Below are 24,544 nucleotides of genomic sequence, written 5' to 3'. Positions count from 1 at the left end.
TAAATACCAATCTTTTGTACTTCCCTTAAAGGTCATCAAAAAGGCCTTGCACTTCACTGCGTTAGAGGCCATCAACACATTCATACAATCATTGTACTGCATAGATGTGCTCAAGGATCCCTTCTTCCTTCAAACATCTCATTCGAAACTTTAAACTTAGCTGGTAAGCTCATAGTTGCCACCTCAATGGCCAATGGATTGTTAGAACAAAACAACCAATTCATATCATGAGCATCAAGATGTAAAACCCGCACATCCCTGCGCAAAACATCTATCTTGTTCTGGAATGGTTTTGCATGTTCCCCAACATTCTCTTCCTGGGTGAACATGGCATTACCCTGAAGATTGGAATTATCAGACTGCATTTTCCTCTTCAACTCTTCATTTTGCCTTAGCAATTCTTGCTGAAATATTTGTTGTTGCTCGAACCTAGTACTCTATAGAGTCATCTGCTTCCTCATCAACCTCAACTGCTCCTAAAGAGCAAATAACTATTGCGGGGATGCCTCCTGATCAGAAGGAAATGACAAGCCTTGACCAGAAGGAATATTCAAATCAAAAGAATTTGAAACCCCTACATGGGCCGAGTTACCCAGATTTTCTGGTCAATCAGCAAACCAACTAGCAAATAAGTCCGTCTCACTAGCTTGGTTGCTGGTGCTAGAACCTCTAGCTTGTCCTGTCAAAAAATTTATATGGAAATTCTCATTGGGGTGAGCCATTTTGGTTTTTTGCAAATTGAAAGTCTGAAGATCGAAAGTCGATCCATGCTTACTGCACCAAATTGTTAAGTATTTTTGTGTATCCTTTAGGTGGGTGGAGTTGTGCATTTATTTAATATGATTATTGTTCATTGATGTGATATTTAGGTAGGCTCTGTGTATGCCAAGACGTATCCTACTCTAGAATTAACACGTACTTATACAGTCCCATGTGTGATCTCATATGTGATATCGTAGGAGGGTGTAAGTGCCCCTCCTGCGAACACTCAATATCATGTGAGCTTAGTATGCAAACTTGATATGCGAGCTTAATATGTGAACTGCGTAGAGTCCAACCCGGATCCATTCAAGTTATGGGTAAGTAATAGTAAATATAATAATAAGTAGATTTCAAATTTTAAGTTTAACTAGATTTTAAATATTAAATTCAAATAGGTTTAGTTTAAATTTTAAGATTAAATTAGATTTTATATTTTTTAAGGGTACTTAGATTTTCAGTCTAAATTAGATTTTAGAATTAATTTTAGAGTTATAAGTTAGAATTTATATTTAAGGGTTTGATTTTAGCTCAATTAGATTGTGAGTTTATTAGGGTTAGATTTTGAATTTTGAATTAGATTTCTTTTTAATCTAGATTTGAGTTAGATTTAGATTTTTGAATAAATCGACCCTTAGATTTAGAAATTTTAAGTTTAAAAAAAATTAGGATCTAGAAGTTAATAAGTCTAATTAGAATTTTAAATTTAGAATTTTTATTCCATTTTACTCCTTATATTGGAAAAAGGGTAAATTACACCTTTAGTCACTTTAAATAGATATCATTTCTATTTTGGTCACCCCAAAAAAGAAATTGATAAAATTGGTCACTCCACCATTAAATAGTAACAGAAGGCTAATTTTGGAATGACCAAAATAGCAACAACCCTATTTAGAGTGACTAGTGTGTAATTTATCCTAATTTTAGAGTAACTAACATGGAAATGCACTGTTAGTCTTCCATTACCATTTAACGGTGGAGTGACCAATTTGATCAATTTCCATTTTTGGGTGACTTAATTAACAAAAAAATTATGGTGACCAAAATAAAAATGACTCATATTTTGAGTGACTAACAGAGTAGTTTACCTTTATTTTTCTTTAGATTTGGTTAGACTTTAGATTTAGATTTTTATTTTTCTTTAGTTCCAAATAGTCTTAGATTTGCTTTTGCTTTTGTTTTTAGATTTTAAATTCTTTAAGTTTAGAAATTCAAGTTTATTTTAGCTTCAATTTTAAAATTTCAAATTCAAAAACTTTAAGAGTTATATTAGAATTAGTTAACTTTTAAACTTAATTTAGTTTTCTTTTGAAATTAGAACTTTTTGGAGTCAAGACTAGCATTTTAGTTAGGAATCCCTAGATACCAAATCATGTAGAACTATCTTTGGATAGGCATTGTAGGCGTGCTATAACCTTCACTACATGTAACCATACTCCCGAACTCATATTTGATAAAGAGACCAAGCAGTAGTTTTAAGATTAATTCCTTAGATTCTTCTTAGTTTTAAGACTTTAAGCAATACGTGGCTAACCGAACTAACTCAACGGTTAGTTGAATTCTCCTCATTTATCTTTTTGTGTCTAGCTAGGTTCTCAATCTAGCACGTTATGAAAGTATGTATAACAAAGAATGGAAATTATACATTTGGTGGAGCATGCATCTTATGTGACATTTTAGCGACCAATTTTCCGTTCCAATAGAGAATATTGTCCGTTGGAGTGGTGTGATTACAAGGCTTAATTTTAGGGTTTCATATTTTAAAAGCCTTAGGAAAAAGGTTACAAAATGTAAAGGAGGGTATGTGAAAAACGAAAAGGAGCCACCAAAACTTTCAAACATCAAGAATTGATGAAATTTAATAATAATGCTTGATTTTTTTCTCTCTTTTCTTCCTTGATTTTATTTCAATTATCAATTCTTGTTTTTATTTGAGATGTTTTCAACTTTTCAATGAACTAAATTTATTTTCTAGAATTACAATGGATTTCATGTTTGGCTCATTGAAATTTTCATGTTTCCATTATATTTTATTCTTGTTTTTATTGATAATAACCGTATCAACAATTCATCGACAAAACCTAAAGAAAATGAATAGCTTTTGGCCTAATTTAGATGAGTTAAATTTTGATTCGTAATTAGGATAAGAATACACATGATAGTGGGTTTCAAATCCCAAAAAAAATATCCCACTAAAAATAAACTTGTAAATAGTAGTGAGAAAAGTCGTATCCATGTGAATTGGTAAAAAATATTTCTTCAATAAAACAAAATAAAATAAAAATAAAAGGAGATTTTTAATTAAAACTAAAACTAAAATTAAATAAAGAAAATATAAAAATAAAGTTTGATAAATCAATATAATGGAAATCCAATCAAAGAAAAATTTCAATTTCCATTTATGGGTTTGATTATCGATGAAAGAAAACTACAATATTCATCAATAAATTGGTTAAAGTTTCCAACGTCAAGCTCAACAACTAATCTCTCCTTATCTTTTTATAACTAAGAGGAAGCTTGTTGAAGTTATTTTCTTTTAATAAACAACCTTATAATGTAGCACCTAATATTTAATTTATTATTAACATAAAAATTCAATTCTTACCAACAAACACATATAAGTAGGGTTCATTTAGATTAGATTGCATACCCACATAATAATATATTGCAAACTACGACATACACAACAATACTATTCATAATACATTATAAAAATAATTAAATAATTGAGGATTTAACAATTTTAATTAATAAAGCAAATATTATAAGATATCGAATAGGTCCTTATATTCAACAAACTTAATTATTTGTAATTAAGCAAAAGATGAGTAAATACCAAAAAGCAAAGAAGAAAGAAAACCAATGAGATCTCATGAATTTGTATAATTAAAACTTAGAAATTCCTTTAACTAGAATTATGCCTTCCAAGTGTGCTACTTGTGTGACTTAGAAAGCACTTTATTATTTTATTATATTTGGACTAATGATTTGTGGATATAAGAAAGATTATCCATTCAAAGTTTAAGGGCACAAAAATTCTCAAATTTAAAAATAATAATTAAACTTTTTTTTTTTTTGCATTCAATTAGGTACTTAAATCGTCGAAATACATCAAAAATAGATTTTGACATTACCTTCTTTTCCCCTCCCCCTTTTGAGATATCTCCACGTGTCATATTGTGGTTGTGACACATGAAAAAAAATATATAGAGAGAGAAAAATAATAAAATTTTACAATATGTATAGACATAAAAATTGAAAGACTTGAAAATTATAATTTAATCATCTCAAACATTCGAAAACAGTGACATCGTCTAATTGGCATGTGGTTACTCCTCCATCATGACCATTTTTAAAATTATTATTCAACGGTAAGCTTCAGTTGACATCAACAAAGGACAGCAACTCTCTTTAATATTCTTGCTGAAAACAAGCTGAACGGAAACAACTATAAGGATGAAAATTAAACTTTTACATTGTTCTGAGTTGTGAAAAACACAACTTTGTGCTTGATGTTGCATCCCTTTTGGAAAACCAACATAAGGCTAGGGTCCGTTATAAAGATTCGAATAAAATAGCTCATTGTTATATACTTTTTAGCATAATTTCCAATACTTTGCAAAAGTAGCATTAGAGCTATCGAATCATTAGAAAGATCATGGAAATTTTGGAGGAGATGTTCAGAGGCCAAGTTTCCTTGACTTAACAATCCGCTATAACAAGTTTGACGAACTCTAAGAAAAAGCTCGGTACTCTTGTCAAGAACAAATGCTAGCTCTTATAGGATTTTTTCTAAAAGCAAAGGACATTGGGGTTAAACTGGATCACAACACCTAGATTGAGATGGTACTTAAATCTTTGTTTAAGGACTTTGCTGCTGGCTTTAGGCCTGTTTATATCTTAGGAAATAAATAGCTCACTCTTACGCAACTCATGAAAGAGTTACTCTTATGAATTAATGTTGGGAGGCCAATCCAAAGTAAAGCATAAACAAACTTAGTCGTTGCTTCTTCCAGCTCTAAAGGGAAGGCAAAGTGAACTAAGGGTAAACAAAAGGCTATGACTTCAATTCTGCCTAAAGATGATAAGAAGAAGCCTAAAAAACCTAAAGACTTGTCTAAGTCTAAATGTTTCTCTTACAACAGGAAAAGGTATTTCAAAATGGACTGTAAAGAGTACAAGGACTGCCTAGCCTCAAAAAGGAAAGGTAAGAAACTCTTATTCATTAAAACTTGTTTAGTGGAAAATTCAAAAGATCATCGAGTCATTAATTTTGAAGGTGCTAATTATGTTTGTGTTTTTTTTTTTACAAGGGTTCAAGGAAACGAGAAATCTACAAGATAGAAATCTCTCGTTGTGAACCAGAGATGAGAGCAATGTGCTAGCAGAAACAATAGGACAAGTACATCTTTATTTTGATAGTTTTAGGAAGATTATTTTGAAAGAATTTTTTTTTATGTACCTAATTTTAAGAAAAAAATTAATTTTTATTGTATGTTTATTTCATGATGGATATTTTATGATATTCAATAAAAGAATTGCAATTCATAAAAATCGTTCTCTTATCTGTCATGGATGGAAGAAAATAATCTTTATTTTATTAAACTAAAGATGTACTCATAACTAGAAACTGAACTTGTGAATAAACTTAAAACTTCACATTTTAATAAGACGTAACTGTAGCATTTAAGACTTGATTATATTAATGAAAATAGAACCACTAGGCTTGTGAAAGATGAAATTTTAAGTTTACTTAAAGAGGTCATCTTCCACCATGTAAACCTGACTTGGAAGGTAAAATAACCAAGAGGCCCTTTAATGCAAAAGGTACAAAGGCCACTCAACTCCTAGAATTTGTGCACACTAATGTATGTGATCCCATGAACATTAGTGCGAGATGAGGTTATGATTATTACATAATATTCATATATGATTATTCCATATTTGAACATTTTTCCTTAAATGCACTACAAGAGTGAAACTTTTGATAAATTTCAAGAATTTTGTACGAAAGCGAATAAGCAATTAGGCTTATCCATTAAAATATTTCGATTTAATCGTGGTGGGGAATATTTTAGATGAGTTCTTAGGATACTTCATAGAGAATGAAATACTATCACAATTTTAAATTCAAAATATTTTTAAAATAAGTAAAAATTAATTTTAAATTCAGAAAATATATTTTAAATTTAGAATTTAAAATATTAAATTTAACTATCAAAAATATTTTTAAATAAATAAATAACATAAATACACTACTGATCGTAAATATAAAATATATACTTTATTATATTAAATATATATGATTGGAAAAAATTGAAAAGAAAAATTAAATCAATTTTACCACTCATGATAGACGAAATCAAATTTTTTAAAAAAACACAAATTAAATTCCGCCCTATTTTGAAAGAAAATCCAAAAATAACCGCAATGGAAGCATGAATATGTCGTCATACATCGGTTATATGTTACCATTAATGCTTTGTTCATTATAATTGAATACTTACTCTTTCCACCATAACTCTCACTATAATTAATACAATCATTTTTAAAGTCCTTATTAAGATTAAGATAAAAGATATATATATAACAAGTCATCTAACCAAAAAAAAAATTACTTTAATCGATTGAGTTTTAGTATGATTGTATTGATAGTATTGTCAATGTAAAAGTACTTAGATTCGAGTGTGCTGAAACGCATTAACTTTCTATTTAAAAGTTGGAGGGACTTCGAAATTTATTTTGACACACATTAACTATGTCAACCAGTGAAAACATGGAAAATTTTATATAATTTTTAAGAAATAGAATAGAAAGTTACCTTCTAAATTAAATTTTAGAGTAAATTATATCATTAGTATATTATTATTTTTATTTTAGTCATCTCAATTCTTTTTGTTAATTTGGTTATTCAAAAATTATTAAATTGGACACTTCATTGTCAAATGGTAATAGGAAACTAACAATACATTCGTATGAAAAATTTTGATAACCACAATAAAAGGGACATCAATTTAGAGTGACTAGTTTACTCTCATTTTAGAGTAACTTATATGAAAATGTACCATTAGTTTTCCGCACTAATTTGATTGATTTTTATTTTGGGTGATCAAATTAATAAAAAATAAAAATCAAAATAAGTATTTAAAGTAATTATCGAATAGCTTATCTAAATTTTATTAAAAGCATTTATATATTTGAAGCATTGAGTGGAGATAAAAGAAAAGGTTGGGAAGGAATAAGTTTTTGAATTACTATTATATATTGGGAATCCGAATGCATAGCCTATTTACTAAAAATTTTCAAACAAAATCTTCTGGCTATTTGACTTCCAAAACAAAACAAAATTTAAGCTCCGAATTAGAATTTTCTATTAAACAAATTGATTTCCCTCCACAAAATCTTTTATTGAAATTTCAATATTATAAAATTTATTTTCTTTCATAGAAATATAATCGATTTCTTTAGATGAATGGTACAGTTTATTTTTAATTCAATACTAAATTTTTAAAAGAATTAATGACACATAAAAAATTGAAATTGAAATACTATTATTTTGTTCCTTATCTTTTACTTTATACAGTAAAGAGATAAATTTTTTATTTACATATTAAAGAGATAATTTCTGAATTATTTTTATAGATTAATATAATTTTTTTATACATTTGTAAAGGAGATAATATAATAATTTTAATATGTAAAAGTATCATTATAATTTAAATTATTTAAGAGAATATATAAATTATAGTTTTTAAATTCAAAATTGCTAAACCACGTATCTCTTTAAAATTTAATTAATAAATTTTAAAATTTACTTAATATTTCTAAAAATATTTAAAATATATATAATTTGAAAATAAAAATTACAAAAGAGTGATTTTAAAGGTTTCTTTTTCATATTTTTGAAAATTTTATATATTTTAATTTTTACCTAAAACATTTACATAAATTTTGAAATTTTATCTAAATTTTACTTAAGATTTTTTAGTAAAATTGTGTTTTGAAATTAGTTTATTCTAACTTGGATTCTAAGAATTCAAATTTTATTTATATGAAAATATAATAATTTAAACATAAAAATTACCCATGTGTAATTAAAATAAATTGTCCACACCAACTTTGACATTTGACCTTGTAATATATATAATTTATTATGTCTCTCTTCCCAATCAACCTAACTCAACACCTCTCAAACCAACTTATTTCTTCTCTATATAAACCCACCTTTATTAGTTTTTACAACTCTAATATAAATTATATAATTTCTCACTTTGAATATTCTCTTTTTCATCTTTTTTCTCTCTCCTTCATATTCTTCCTTTATAAACACGCCTTTTTTTTTTCTTTACAAAAATTATTTGACAAATTCAAAACTAATTTTTTTCATCCCATCACACCATGTGGGGTTAAAAACACCCACCCAGCCTTACACACCATATAGTGTTGATGCGACACATTACAGATAATTAACAGCCAAGCTGTTAGAACATAGGCGAAGTGTCGCCGTACAGATCACTTCCCCCACATATACAGAACCCACCCCAATCACAGATACAACAGTAACAGATAGGTAATAACATGCAAAACATGCTTATATACAGATGTCATATGTATACTTAACAGAATAATCTGACATGCCTAACAGTGTTCTACTTAGAGCAAAATATCAGATTATTAGATCACGTGATTTTTAGAGTTTGGTTAGCTCTTACCAACCCCACGGTAGGCCCACAGTCGATCGGAACGACCCGTACGACCTTAGAAAAAATTTTAGAATTATGGGCCAACATGCTTATGTGGGCTCATACGCCCAGGTTGGCCTCACCCGTGTGGCCCACAAGGCTTGGCCCAAAACCCACACACCTGTGTGGCCCACACGACCACACCCACACCATCACACGGCCGTGTCTCGCACATAGCCAAGCACACCGGCAGGCACACGCTCATGTGCCATCGACAGTGAGGTTTTTTGGCTTTTGTCGAAGCTCAGTTTTTCGTGTTTCAGGTACACACCTAGTACAGTTTTGATGTGAAAAAAATCCCCAACCTTCAGAAACCTAAAAACAGAGTACCAACATCGAAATTAGCAATCAATTCATGAATTCCTCAAAACTAAATCGAGCGATACGCACTCACTTACTGTCAACACACCCGTTCACTCGCATAGATTAGACTGTGAAAGTGAAACCACTGTTTCACTGTCTTCTCCTATGCAACAAATTTACAAAATTTTAACCTTCAAAAATAAAAAGTTAAACAAATACAAACAAACCCCACTTACCGATTACACGAAAACGAAAGATTCGAAACGCCGAAGAGCAAGGATTAGTGTCAAAAATAAGGAGTGGAGAAAAGAGAGTTTACTACTATTTCGTCAAAGAACAGAAGAAGAAAGAAAAGAAAATCAAAAGGGAATTTCTATTTGGGAAAAAGATAATGTCAAAAACAAGGGATTTTTGGGAAAAGAATAAAAATAAATTAATTTAATTTGAAACCTAAAATCCTACTAAATCCTAACTCCCCACTAATTAACCACTTGATCCTCAGAATTTTAGCTCTATCGAAACTCTTTCAGACAACTGAGCAAAAATTATCACCTTTGCTTACGTAGAGATTTGAACACAGGACCTCCAACACACTAACTCCATTACCACTCAAACTAGCAGGTTCATTTTGACATGGATTGACAAATAATTTTATAAAAGCCCACTCAACAAAGGTAAGGCCAGGATTAGAAAAATAAAAAAAATTGCTAAAGGTGGGACTTGAACCCAATACCTCTCACACAAACCCAAAACACTTAATCACTCAAGCAGATACACATTTATGTCAGATATTTTACAGAAACAGGAATAAATTATTAAGGGCGTTACAACTATACCCCCTAAAAAAATTTTGACCTCGAAATTTACCTGATCAAAATAGGTGAGGATACTGCTGACGTATCGAGTCCTCAGGTTCCCACGTGGCTTCCTCAGTGCCATGATTCTGCCACAAGACCTTTACTAATGGAATGGACTTCCTCCTCAGAACCTTAATATCACGATCCAAAATTTAAACCGGCTCCTCCTCAAAAGTCATGTCCGGTTTAACCTCAATCTTCTCAACAGAGACAACGTGAGATGGATCAGACCGATACTGCGTCAACATTGAGATGTGAAACACATCATTGATGCAGTTTAACTCTGGAAGTAACTTCAACTGATAAGCGACCCGTCCCACATGTTTCACAATCCGATACGACCCAATGAACCTAGTGCTCAACTTGCCCTTACGATCGAACTTCAGAATTTTCTTCCATGGAGAAACCTTAAGAAAAACGAAGTCACCCACAGAGTACTTAATATATTTCCTTTTTAGATAAGCATAAGACTTCTGTCTATCAGAAGCCACCTTCAGACGATCCCAAATCAGTTTAACTTTATCTTCGGTCATAGAAACAAACTCAGGACCCAAAATCCATCGCTCACCCAACTCAGTCCAATATAGCAGAGTACGACACTTACGACTATACAAAGCCTCGTAAGGTGCCATCTGGATGCTAGACTGGAAACTGTTATTGTAAGCGAACTCAGCTAGTGGTAGAAAATCTTCCCTACTACCTCGACAATCAATCACACAACTCTGAAGCATATCCTCCAGTATTTGAGGATGGAACGCAGTACTAAAGTCTAATCTCAAACCCAGAGCCTTATACAATTTCTTCCAAAATCGAGAAGTGAAACGAGGATCCCTATCAGAAATTATTGAAACTAGAACCCCATGCAGTCTTACAATCTCAGAAATGTAGAGCTTCACTAACTTTTGTAGAGAGTAGTCCCTCAGAACCGGAATAAAATAGGCAAACTTGGTCAATTGATCCACGATAACCCAAACAGAATCCTTCTTAGTGGGTGTTAAGGGTAACCCACTAACGAAGTCCATCGTCACTTGTTTTCATTTCCATAAGAGAATCTTAACAGGTTGTAGCAGACCCGAAGGAAACTAGTGCTCAACCTTAACTTGCTGACACGTCAAACATCAAGCAACAAAACTCGTTACCTCTCGTTTCAAACCTGACCACCAGTACAACTCATGAAGATCGTGATACATCTTATTACCACCAGGATGCATAGCATAAGGACTACTATGCGCCTCCTTCAGAATCGACTGTCTCAGATTAGAATCATTCGAGACACAAACCCGACCTCAAAAACACAGAACTCCATCATTATTTAGTCCAAAATCAGATGTACTGCCACTATCAAACTGACGAAACCGCAAACCCAGATACTGATCCTCTAACTGTTTATCCCAAATCTGATCGATCCAAGTCGGCTTAACTTACAACTCGGCTAGTAGACCCCCATAATCAAATCAGTCATCGCTCTACGACTGAGAGCATTGGCCACCACATTGGCCTTACCAGGATGATACTTTATCGTGCAGTCATAATCTTTGAGTAGCTCAATCCATCGACACTGTCTAAGATTCAACTCCTTCTAGGTAAGGAGATACTTGAGGCTCTTGTGATCAGTGTAGATGATACACCTCTCACCATACAGATAATGCCTCTAGATCTTTAACGCAAATACCAAAGCAGCGAACTTAAGATCATGCGTTAGATATTTCCCCTCGTGTGACTTAAGCTGATGGGACGCATAAGCCACAACCTTACCATCTTGCATCAGTACACATCCCAAACCGACATCTGACACATCACTGTACACCATAAACTCTTTACCAGATTCATGCTGTATCAGAACAAACTTCAGCTTCTCAAAGATCAATTGTTGCGCATCAGTCCAAATAAAATGAACACCCTTGTGCAGAAGCTTAGTAAAATGAGCTGTAATTAGAGAGAACCCCTCGACAAACCGCTGATAATAACCTGCAAGACCTAGAAAACTACAGATTTCAGATACATTCTTAGGCTATTTCCAATCAAGCACAACCTCAATCTTTTTAGGATCGACTCGGATCCCCTCAGCAGAAACCACGTACCCTAGAAAAGTTACCTCTTGTAACCAGAACTCATATTTACTCAACTTAACGTAGAGCTGTTTCTCTCAGAGTATCTGAAGCACTACTCTAAGATGCTCATCATGCCCATCATCAGTCTTAGAGTAAACCAGAATATCATCGATGAAGACCATGACGAACTGGTCTAGAAACGACTGAAACACTCGGTTCATCAGATCCATGAATGCAGTTGGAGCATTCGTCAAACCAAATGGCATAACTAAGAACTTGTAATGCACATAACGAGTCCTAAATGTCGTCTTAAGAACATCAAATTCCTTAACTCTAAGCTGATGTTACCCATATTGGAGATCTATTTTTGAGAACACAGAAGCCCCTCAAAATTGATCAAACAAATCGTGGATCTTCGGAAGTGGGTACTTATTCTTCACAGTCAATTTATTCAACTGCCGATAATCAATACACATCCTCATGGTCCCATCCTTCTTCTTTACAAACAGAATCGGTGCCCCCACGGAGACACACTAGGGTGAATGAAACCATAATCTAGAAGCTCTTGAAGTTGAGCCTTAAGCTCTGTAAGCTCTTTTGGTGCCATTCAGTAAGGAGCGATTTGTAAGCTGAACTCAACTTCTGTAAGCTGAACTCAACTTCTCAATTTAGAGGTAAACTCGGTAACTCCTCAAGAAAGATTTCCAAAAAATCCCTTACTATTCTAATATCCCCGACAGAAGAATCCCAAGAAACCGAAGCACTGACGAATGCCATATACGCCTCACACCCTTTTCGAACCAATTTCCCTACCACAAGAGCAGAGATCACACTGGACAGATAATTTCGACGCTCACCGATCACAACCACCAATTTATCATCCTCGGTCCTCAGAACAACCCTCTTAGACGTACATTCCAAACTAACTCTGTGCCCAACCAACCAATTCATACCCAAAATTAAGTCGAACTCTCTAAACGAAAGCTCCATCAGATTTGCTAGAAATAACTCCCCTTGCACTTATAACGGAACATTCCTATAAAGTCTATAAACTCGAACAGACTGCCCCAACAGACTTAGTATAGTAATTTGTAATCTCACTAGAAGTGCTCTCAATCGAAATCCTCAAGCTTTCAGAAATAGTACTAGCTACATAGGAGTGTGTAGAACCTATGTCTATCAAAGCAGTATAAGGTACATCAAAAATAAAGAACATGCCCATGATAAAGTCACGAGCTTCTCTATCCTCTCAGCGTCAAGCAGTATAAACCAGTGCAGGCTGCTTCGCCTCAGTCCGACTAGCACCTCTGCCCGGTGCTCTCTATCCTCACCCCATACCATTACCACCCCTAGTCGGTCTACGGGCCCTAGGTGGCTGCTGAACTACCCTGTGAGGCTGTACAGAACCCATTCCTAAAGCTTCAATCTGATTAACCCATTGTGGACACTCTTTAATACGATGTTCTAATGACCCACACCGCAAACAAGCCTATAATCTTCTTCAACACTCACCCGGATGACGCTTTCTACAATCATCACAAGGCTGAATCCTAGTCAGAGCGACAGGAACCCCCACTCTAATAGACCCATCAGGTCTGACCCATTTCTTAGGTCTCTGAACAGAACAAGAGGGCTCTGAATCCCTCTTATTATTGCCTTTTCCTCGGTCCCTATTCTGGCGCTCCACGTGCTTAACCTCTTCGGTGATCTTTACCTTACCTACTACAACTGCAAACTCTTACCCCCTCTATGGAGAAATCAGAACCTTTAAACTGTCCCTCAAACCGTCCTCAAAACGGATACACATCTCACATTCAGACGCCACCATGCCTCGAGCGTAGCGGCTCAACCTCAGAAACTTGAGCTCATACTCGGCCACAGATCTATCACCTTGCGTGACACTCATGAACTCACACCTACAAGCATCAACATAACTCGCGCCCAAATACTTCCCCTAGAAAGTTGTCTTGAAATAGTCCTAGTTCAGACGACCAGATTGAGTACCATTCTCAACCGACAACCACCACTGATATGCCTCGTCGCAAAGAAAGAGACTATACCCTTAAGTTTTTACTCAGAAGTACAGCCGATGTCGTTCATGATCCTCTCGGTGGCTTCTAATCAATACTCGGCCGCAGTAGGGGCAACTCCAATGACACCCCTAAACAGCTCAGTTCCAATGGACCAGAGTTTTTCAGTTATCGACCCACGACCTTCTGATCCAGAATAGGGTCTAATGACCTTCTCCAACACCCTCAGCATGGTTTGGGACAATGCGTCGTCCCCAACCGATCGGCTTTGAGACCCATTCTCCGCAACATGCGAAATTAGTGTCTCACTCGTGTCTAAGTTTGACATACTGCCCAAAGAGAAAGACTCAGCTCGAGCCCCCTGCGGCCTCTATCGCGGCTACGAGCACCATGTTCCCGTGTTCCATGAGCGCTCATGGTAAATTCAAATTTTATCTACATTATAAAATTTTATGCATCAATTCCAGTATTTATTAACATATGTTTTATGCGTAAATTATCAGAAGTTTAGAAATATTTTTAGAGGTTTCAGTCTCTAACTAACTCAGTATATTTTTTAGAAAGTGCTAACTACAGTGTTTCCAGAGTATACTATCTAAGTTTAGAAATACCTATAGGATCAGTGTTGGAGACACGGTGTACTACATACTTTCTAAAAATTATCCAAATTATTTGAAAATTGGTTTTTTTGAAACCCAATTTTGAGACGCAAAATTCACAGCCCGAGTTCTACAACCTGACTCTGATACCACTAAATGTAACACTCCGAACCCGGCCTAGACGTTAAGGCCAAATCCAGAGACGTCACAAAGAAGGGTATTGAAAAACGAAGTTGTTACGATAAATCAATCCAGTTTTATAACCTATATTTGTTTATATTTATTTTCAAAAACATTATTTAACTAATTTACTCGCCAAAATGTAAATTACAGCGAAAGTCATAGAAACCGTTACTTTTGGAAAACCCTTCGTAAATTTTAGGAAAACCTTTGTTTTAGTAAAAACCATGTTTTTATGATATCCGTCTCAAATAAAATGTAAAAACGAAATCCAAATCCCAAAATAAAGTCAAGCAGTCTGGAGAGTCCAATTATTACAAAAACCCAAAAATAATCCTTAAATTAAATAAAAACCATTATTTAAGTCAGTTTACGAACTCGTAATCACCGTGAGGCTCCGTCACACCCATCCGCCTAAGTTTGTGGATTACCTGAACAGAACAGATAAACAGATATGAGTTTTCGTAAACTTAGTGTGTAACCCAACAGAACTAGACATGCATTACATGCAGAAATCTCATATACAGTCAAATACAGATTTGGACTTACGTCCATTTCAGATACAGATAACAGAATCAAATAAGCAGTACAAATATGCAAAATCCAACCATCCTCTACACACCATCTCCGACCATCCTATCACACCATGTGGGGTTAAAAATACTCACCCAACCCTACACACCATATAGTGTCGACGCGACACATTATAGATAATACACAGCCAAGCTGCCAGAACATAGGCGAAGTGTCACCGTACAGATCACTTCCTCCACATATATAGAACCCACCCTAATTACAGATACAGCAGTAAAAGATACAGTAATATCATGCAAAACATGCTCATATACAGATGTCATATATATACTTAACAGAATAATCAGACATGCCTAACAGTGTCCTACTCAGAGCAGAATATCAGATTATCGGATCACATGATTTTTAGCATTTGGTTAGCCTTTACCAACCCTACGGTAGGCCTACAGTCGATCGGAACGACTCGTGTGACACTAGGGAAAATTTCAGAATTATGGGCTTACATGCTCGTGTAGACCTACACAGCCTAACCCAAAGCCCACACGCCCAACTTGGCCTAGCCTGTGTCGTCCACACGGCCACACCCATACCATCACACGACCGTGTCCTATGCATGGCCATGCACTCGTCAAACACATGACCGTGTCTCACACATGGCCAACCACACGGCCAGGCATACGCCCGTGTGGCGTCAATAATAAGGTTTTTCAACTTTTGTCAAAGCTCAATTTTTCGTGTTTCGGGTACACACCTGGTATGATTTTGATACGAAAACAATCTCGAGCCTTTCGAAACCTAAAAATAGAGTACCAACATCGAAATTAGTAATCAATTCATGAATTCCTCAAAACTAAATCGAGCGATAGCACTCACTTACCATCAGCACACCCATTCACTCGCACAGATTAGACTGTTGAAGTGGATCAAAATTTCAACCTTCAGAAATCAAAAGCTAAACGAATACAAACAAACCCCACTTACCGATTACACGAAAACCAAAGATTCAAAATGCCCAAGAGCAAGGATTAGTGATAGAAACAAAGAGTGGAGAAAAGAGAGTTTACTACTATTTCGTCAAAGGACAGAAGAAGAAAGAAAAGAAAATCAAAAGAGGATTTCTATTTGGGAAAAAAATAACGTCAGAAACAAGGGATTTTTAGGAAAAGAATAAAAATAAATTAATTAAATTTAATTTGAAACCTAAAATCCTACTAAATCCCAACTCCCCACTTGATCCTTAAAATTCTAGCTCTACCGAAACTCTTTCAAACAACCGAGGAAAATTATCACCCTTGCTCATGCAGGGATTCGAACACAGGATCTCCAACACACTAACTCCCTTACCACTCGAACTAGCAAGCTCATTCTAACATAGATTGACAAACAATTTTATAAAAGCCCACTCAACAAAGGTAAAGCCAGGATTAGAAAAATAACAAAATTTGCTAAAGGTGGAACTTAAACCGAAGGCCTTTCACACACACCTAGAACACTTAACCACTGAAGCATATACATATTTATGTCAGATATTTTATAGAAACATGAATAAATTATTCAGGGCGTTACAAACCCATCCATTTTTGTAAAATGACTAGCCCAAATCTATTTTAGGACAGTTCATATTATTTTTAAAATTTTTTAAAAAGTATTATTTTTAATTTAGTTTTAATAAATTTTTATATATTTTTATCTATTAAAATTTTATATATAGACGTCTTAAAATTTTTTAATATTTAATTATAGTTATTACATTAAATTGATTTTTTATCTGTTACAAATTATAATATATATAAACTATATTATATTATAAACATAGAAATAGGTCGAGTTGGGCTTGAACCTTGAATGTTTGAGCTAAAGCCCGATCCATATTTTAAATGGTCCTAATTTCTTTTTTGCCTAATCTCATTTTACAGGCTTAATATTCCTGTCCAGACCCTCCTAAATTTTGACTGAGCCTTCAGACTTCAGTGGGTAGCTCAACCCATGAAAATGTCAACTCACAAGTGAAAAGATAATGTTTTATACATAAACTAGTTTCTTACTCGTACGACTGCTCACTTAGTGAATAAATTAGTTATAATCCTAAGAGCTACGGAAATCTGTCAAATTTTGAATTTAATAATAAGTTATTTATTATGTAATTTTAAATAATTTAATATATATACAGATGATAATATTGATTATAATTATAAAACAATCAATACGGATTTAATTAATAATAATGTAAAATAGTACTTATATATATATATGTTTGGGTTCATTCTATTTAAATTAAGACATAAATTTAATTAATTCATATTTTTTTATATATAACATATTTGCACATAATTGTTTGTTGACTTTTGGTGATTAACTGTGTTGTATTGAAATCATTATTTGCCGACTTTTGGTGACTAAGGGTGAGTTTGGATGGGCAGTGCGTTTATTTGCGGTTAGTGTAAAAACAACGGTGGTGGTGAGATTAGATATTGTAGTGATATTGTAGCATGAGACAAAAAATAAACTAAATGCACCGCACCACACCCAATCGCCCATCCAAACCTACCCTAAGTGCACTACATTTGAATAATTACTATTTATTTGCAAAATCTTAGTACTACTACAAAATTTTAGTATTAGTATTGTATTAGAATCACTATAATTCATATCAATAATATATAAACAACTTTAAATTTATAGGTCATATAATATATATATATATATATATAACTTTAAACTACAAGCTCTCTTTCATAAATTTTTCAAATGAACAAACTCTAAAGAGCTTATGAAAGTAGTGAAGAAATTATCACTTATCTATAAAATATAGTTTGAAAAAACTTTTGAACCGACAAGAATACCCATTATTTTCCACCATATTACTAAATCACATTTAAAAACAATTATAATATTTAATTTATAATTATTAGTTAAAAACTTGAAATAAAATATAAATTGTGATAATTATACATTTTAGAATAATTATAATTTAATTGAAGTGGTGATAATTACACATTTAAAATAATCAAAATCAAATTACAATTATTAATTTAAACAAGATTGTGCTAATTTTAAAATAGAGTTAGTACTTGAAAGAACTCTAAACATAAAATATAGAGAAAAAGGTTGTGATAATTATAATATAATTATAACATAATTGTAATTTATTACTGTTAGTTAAAAACTATTGACATAAACAAAAGTTGTGCTAATTTTATTGATGTAAAAATAATTATTAATTGAATACAATTTTAAGTATCTTAATTATCTAATATTAGAGTTAATTATATTAATTAGTTAGTATTTTGAAGAATGTTACTTTTCTTTAATATTTTGAAGAATGTTATTTTTCTTTAATTACCTAAAGTAAAACTATATTGTATGTTGAATATACTAAAATTGCTTTAATTATGATTTGAAAATTCTCTATTATAAGCCGGTTGAGTCTTAGCTTGATTGGTATGGGCATTGTTGCCAATGCAAGAGGACGTAGGTTCGAGGTTGCTAAAGTGTATTATTCTCATATTTATGGGTTGGGGAGGGGATATGGATAGTTTTAGACATTGTGTCAAAAAGAGCAAATATGATTAGAACCTATAATGAGATTGTTAGAAAAAAATCTCTATTATAACATTTGAATTGATAAGTTAATATATTTTAATTACATTCAATAATTCAAATAAAAATATTATTTTACACTAGTTGCAAATAAAAACATAATATTTAAAAACTAATTAAATACTAAATATGAAAAATCACATACAACATATGATATTGAAGCTAGTTTATGAGGTAAGTGTAAGCATGGGAGCGTTCTTTAGACAATGTGAGATTAAAATTAATTTTTAAGGGATTAAAATTATTTTTAATTAAACCAATGAAGAAGTGAGCTATTAGAGTATCCTCTAGTCAATATGAAATTAAAATTAATCTTTTAATGAAATAGAGATGAAGTGAGTTATGAGAGTGTTCTCTGGACAATTTGGGATTAAAATTAAAATTTTAATGAAAATAGTGAAGAAATTGTCACTTATTTATAAGGTAAATTTGAGATATGAGTGCATTCTCTAGTCCAAAATAAACTTATTAATGAAAATAGTAAAGAAATTTACACTTATTTATAAGGTAAATTTGAGATATGGGAGTGTTCTCTGGTTAATGTAGGATTAAAGTTAACTTTTAATGAAAATAATGAAGAAATCGACATTTATTTATTTATTTATAAAGTAATTGTGAGCATGGGTGTGTTACTCTAGCCAATGTGGTTTTAAAATTAACTTTTAAGGGATTAAAATTAATTTTAATGAAAATATTGATCAAGTGAGCTATGTGAGTATTCTCTAGTGAATGTGAGATTAAAATTAACTTTGTTATAAAAATAGTGAAGAAGCGAGCTATAAGAATATTCTCTAGCCAATATGAGATTAAAATTAACTTTTTAATAAAAATAGTGAAGAAATTAACACTTATTTATAGGGAAAATGTGAGCTTGAGAGTGTTCTCTAACCAATATGGGATTAATGTAACCTCCCTAACCCGACCTAGACGTTACGAATGAATTCTGAAGGTTACATTGGCCACTAGAATGGCCTAATAAAACTATCGGAGTTTATAAAACAATCTTTTTAAAATATTTGCTTACTTTAGTAGGAAAAACTTAGTGTATTTCCAAAAGGTACAATTTCTTTAAAAAACCGGTTGATTTTAATTATTATTTTGCAAAAGTTAATTACCATTTTTATATGCTTTTTCAAATCTCATTTACATAATAATGCAGCGGAAAAGTGATATTTAACATAGTTTTAATTAAAAAACAGATTTCATGTATCATAAATTTATTATCCAAGTTTCAAAAATCTAAACAACTATAATGCCATGCATGTCAAAATTAACCCAAAAATTAAGTCCGCTGCAAACCATAGTAAGAGTTCCCTAGAACTCATCCATCCTTACACATTGCATTGTGGATAAACCACCACTAATTTGCAAATAAACTCCAGTAAAAGTTGTCGGTAAACCACCTGTATTTTCAGATAAAAAGTTTGCAAATAAACTATCACTAAGTTGTGGATGAACCACCAGTGTTTGTAGATTATTAAACTGCCACTATTTCCCATGTTCATATCGTCCCATCCCATGCAATGTATTATTACATGCTTGTAACAGAATAGTGTAGAAATAGTAGACATGTTTAACAAGTATTTAGTTCAACAATAGTAGTAGATATGCTTAACATGTACTTAGTAGGGCAGAAGCAATAATAGCAGCAACAGTTTATCAAAATTATGGTGACAATAAACATGTAATATTCACATATCATACAATATAACAGTAGCAACTTAGTCATTAAATCACAAATTCTAGAATAAACATAATATCAAGGACTCAATTGAGTGACTAACAACTCTAAAAATAATTTAGGGGCTATATAAGGACTAAACTGAACAATTCAAAAATATTTGGGTAAAATTGTAAAATAGGGGTCACACGACTATGCGAAAGGGTTGAGATTGTGTGGAAGGGGTACACGACCGTACGGCTAGGTCATGTAATAGCCTAATGTTGTGTGGAAAACGATAAATTATGCTACAATAAGGACACAACCGTGTAACAGGCTGAGGTTGTGATGAAGACGAACTACCCTACGATTTATAGGGCACATGACCGCGTGGTCCACGCTCCTGTGTGGGAGATTGTGTGTCCCTAACTTTACAAATGATCACCACCAATTCACTTGGAAAAGACATGCACCTTTCACTATGGGTTCGCTTGGCATTCCTCATGATCGATTTTGGTCCGATTCACCTAGATGGTATTAAGAGTTTGACAAGATTATAAAAGATTTAGCAATAACCGTAAAAGATTGATTAATGAAATGAAAGATTGGCGCCAGATAGTAACATTACGAAAATACAAGATTTAATCATCGAAATGAGATGTACTTATTATTTCTTGGCAAAGATAAATATGCTATTGATGACGATACTGATAGAAATTAAATGAACAGGAAATGATTCAGTAGGGGAAAGAAAAATAATTAACAACATAAAGAAGGAAATCATGTGCAAGAATGAGAGAAAAGAAGAGAAAAAGAAGATGAAGAGCAAATTCTATTAGGATTTTGAGAAGGGGCAAGATGTAAATTCTAATTAGGAAAGGATTGGTTAAATTCCTAGGGTTTATTCCCCTAGCCTTGCTGAAATTGGAAAAATGAAGGGGAAAGAAGGGGCTCAAACCTAGGATCTTTAAGGAGTACTAGTGCTTAACCATTGAGTCTATTGCTCATTTCTTACTTAATTTATACATTAAATCGTACATATATTTTGGGGTGTTACGACTGAAATTAAATAAAAATGAAAAGGGAAGGAGGGGCTCAAACCTAGGACTTCTAGGATGGATGCACTTATCACTTAACCATTGAGCCTATAGCTTATTTCTTGTTTAATCTTATTTCTTAACTGTATATAATTCGAGGTGTGACAACTGGATTGTCGAAAATTCTTGAAAAAATGAGAGGGAAGGGGCTTAAACTTGGGACTCTAGCATGGATTCACTAACATTTAACCATTAGAATAATAACTTATTTATTTACAAATGCACAAAGATAACCTTATAAATTGGGACGTGACCACTCTTGGTTTCACAAACCTAATTCTACTAACCCGATTTTTGGAATGTGACAATCAAAATTAAATTTTTAAAAGATTAAAATTAATGTTTAATGAAAATAGTGAAGAAGTGAGTTATAGGAGTCTTCTCTAGTCAATGTGGAATTAAATTTAACTTTTAATGAAAATAGTGAAGAACTAAGCTATGAAAGTATTCTCTAGTCAATGTGGGATTAAAATAAACTTTTTAATAAAAATAGTGAAAAATTGTCACTTATTTATAAGAAAAATGTGAGATATTAGAGTGTTCTCTAGTCAATATAGATTAGAATTAACTTTTAATGAAAATTATGAAGACGTGATTTATGAGAATATTCTCTAGTCAATATTGTGGGATTAAAATTATCATTTTCATGAAAATAGTGAAGAAATTGTCACTTATTTATAAGTTAAATGTTAAATATGAGAGTGTTACGTAATCAATGTGTAATTGAAATTAACTTTTAATTTCTTAAATTATATCTAAAAGTTTGTATTTTTATATTATTAATTTATTTGTAAATTAAAAAATTAAAGATGTTTATTAAAGCTTTTAGACTGAAAATAATAAAAAATAAAAGGATAAATAATGTTATTATTTCTCTCTTTCATATAACATATTAGTATAGATAAATAATATATAAATAATTTTAAACTATAAGGACTTTCTCCTAGATTTCTTCAAAGGAAAAAACTCTAGAGAACTTATAAAAATAGTGAAAAAATTTATAATTATTTGTAGAGTAAGGGCAAGTTATGAGAATATTTTTTAGTTGATGGGGGATTAAAACTTGATTGTATGAAAAAATTATCACATGTCGAAAAATGAGTATGCCACGTATTGAAATATTAGGCTTCTATGTCGGCTGCGAGCTTAAAGCCTTATAATATAATATATATGAAATGATTTACATTTAAAAAATATTTCATATATAAATTTTATATTTTAGTAAATAATATTTAAAATAATGGTGAATAGCTTTTCTTTTTTCTAATAAATAGAAGTTATAATGGATATTTTATTTTGTTAAAAACAAATGAACAATTTGAATTGAGAAAATTATTATTTTTACTTAGTTAGCTTAAGAGTATTGAATAAATCATTTTGTATTTTTAACAATTGAATTGGTGTCATTTAACTTATAATATATATGCATATTTATATATCAAATAGTGATTATATAGATACATATTTATATAAAACTAAAATTTTAAATCCGTCACTCATCCTTTCATTTTTCTTGTTTATAATTATATTTTTTACATCATATATTTTATAATATATGACATGATTATAAATTAAACACTTAATTATAGGGGTTAATTTTTGTCACTAATATAAAAAAAGTTTAATAAATTGTATTTTATATTAATTATATTATGGAAAAATATTTTTACATTTGTTACTTTTAAGGAAAGGTGTGATGAGACGGAAAAATTAGACAGAAAACTACAAATTCTACCTATAAGAACATATTTTTGGGATGTATAACAGCTTATTAGAGAGTTAAGACACCAAATGACATCTGTGCCTGCATTTAAGCTCCATTTAATACTCACAACTGTCCCTTCACCGGACCCTTTTTATGCCTTTAAAAGGAGATCTTCAGGATACACTTTAGATGCAGAGATAGAGAGTAAAAGAGAGTGAGAAAGGTTTTATTCCTTTGCCTGATTAGAGACATGGAGAAGTGGAGTTTTATGCTAGTTATTGCATTAGTTGTTGTTCACGCTAGTGCAAGAAATGTGCCCACAACTACAACTGTGCCCACTAGCACTACTCGCAGTAGTGTACCAAGTGGTGCTACTGGTGTTGGCGACCAAAAGAACTTCCTCACTTACGGTGGCGTTGGGGGCTACTCTGGAATTGGCTCTAATGGCTTGCCATTTGGTGGAGTGGGGGGTCTGGGTGGGATTACTCCCCTCGGTGGTGCAGGTGGACTTGGAGGTGGAGTCGGGGGCATTGGTGGAGTAGGTGGACTTGGAGGAGGTAATGGACTCGGTGGGCTCGGGGGATTTGGTGGCTTGGGTGGCGGCGCTGGTGCTGGTGGTGGAGTTGGAGGTGGAGTCGGAGGTGCTGTTGGCGGTGGAGCTGGTGGTGGTGTTGGCACTGGTGTCCTTCCTTTCCCTTGAAGTATGTTAACCTTAAAATAGTTTAAACTATTTTAATAAAGGTGTAGTTAAGTGTTTATTGTGTGGGAATCAGAAACTCAGAGATCGTCTTACTTTATGTTTTAATTTGGTACATGTTTTTCGTTCGTTTTAATTCGAGCTCAACGTTATGTTTTTGTAATAGATATTTTACGTAAATGAATTTAATCTTCTGTTCTATTCGCTATATATAGAGAGGCTTTACTTAAACCTACAGCTCAAGTCCTATACTTTATCCAAAGAGATTTAAACCATTCATGCTGGTGATTAGGATTGAAGTTTCAATTCACACATATAAGACTTCTTTTAAGTGAATAAGTCCCATTTAGCTTTAAACTTGTTAGATTAATTTTAATTTACACTGCTTGTATTTTTTTATTAAATTACCAATATCATCATGCCACATATTATCAAATTTAAACATCAATTATTCATTCGTTATTTTTTTGTCCCATTACTGATATCAGTGATTAACTCTCTCACCGTGAGTGTTCTCCAAGAACGTAAACAATTATACTTCAATTATTCCCTGATTATTTTTTTAAAAATCACGGAAAATTTTATCTATAACTTCTTTATTTTTTAATTACAAACAATCATAAAATATTTTCCTTTTAATTTAGACCAAATATTTTAAAATAGCAAATAACTATTATTATTATTATTATTATTATTATTATTATTATTATTATTATATACGTGCATCCAA

The 24,544-nt window shown here is 32.3% G+C and overlaps 1 protein-coding gene across 1 annotated transcript; it reads left to right on the top strand.

Moving 5' to 3' along the window:
* The first annotated feature begins 23,290 nt into the window (after nucleotides 1-23,290).
* LOC105798785 (glycine-rich protein 23) lies at nucleotides 23,291-24,024 on the top strand. The gene has a single exon (XM_012628999.2). The coding sequence runs from the start codon at nucleotides 23,368-23,370 to the stop codon at nucleotides 23,815-23,817; it is 450 nt and encodes a 149-aa protein (XP_012484453.1). The 5' UTR covers nucleotides 23,291-23,367; the 3' UTR covers nucleotides 23,818-24,024.
* Nucleotides 24,025-24,544: the final 520 nt, after the last annotated feature.

Source organism: Gossypium raimondii, chromosome 7 (assembly GCF_025698545.1).
Source record: "Gossypium raimondii isolate GPD5lz chromosome 7, ASM2569854v1, whole genome shotgun sequence".
Taxonomy (NCBI): domain Eukaryota; kingdom Viridiplantae; phylum Streptophyta; class Magnoliopsida; order Malvales; family Malvaceae; genus Gossypium; species Gossypium raimondii.
This window is presented reverse-complemented; position numbering and strand designations above follow the sequence as displayed.

What these genes read in the sequence shown, in the direction of transcription:
- LOC105798785 (XM_012628999.2), top strand. Translation starts at nt 23,368, where the DNA reads ATGGAGAAGTGGAGTTTTATGCTAGTTATTGCATTAGTTGTTGTTCAC.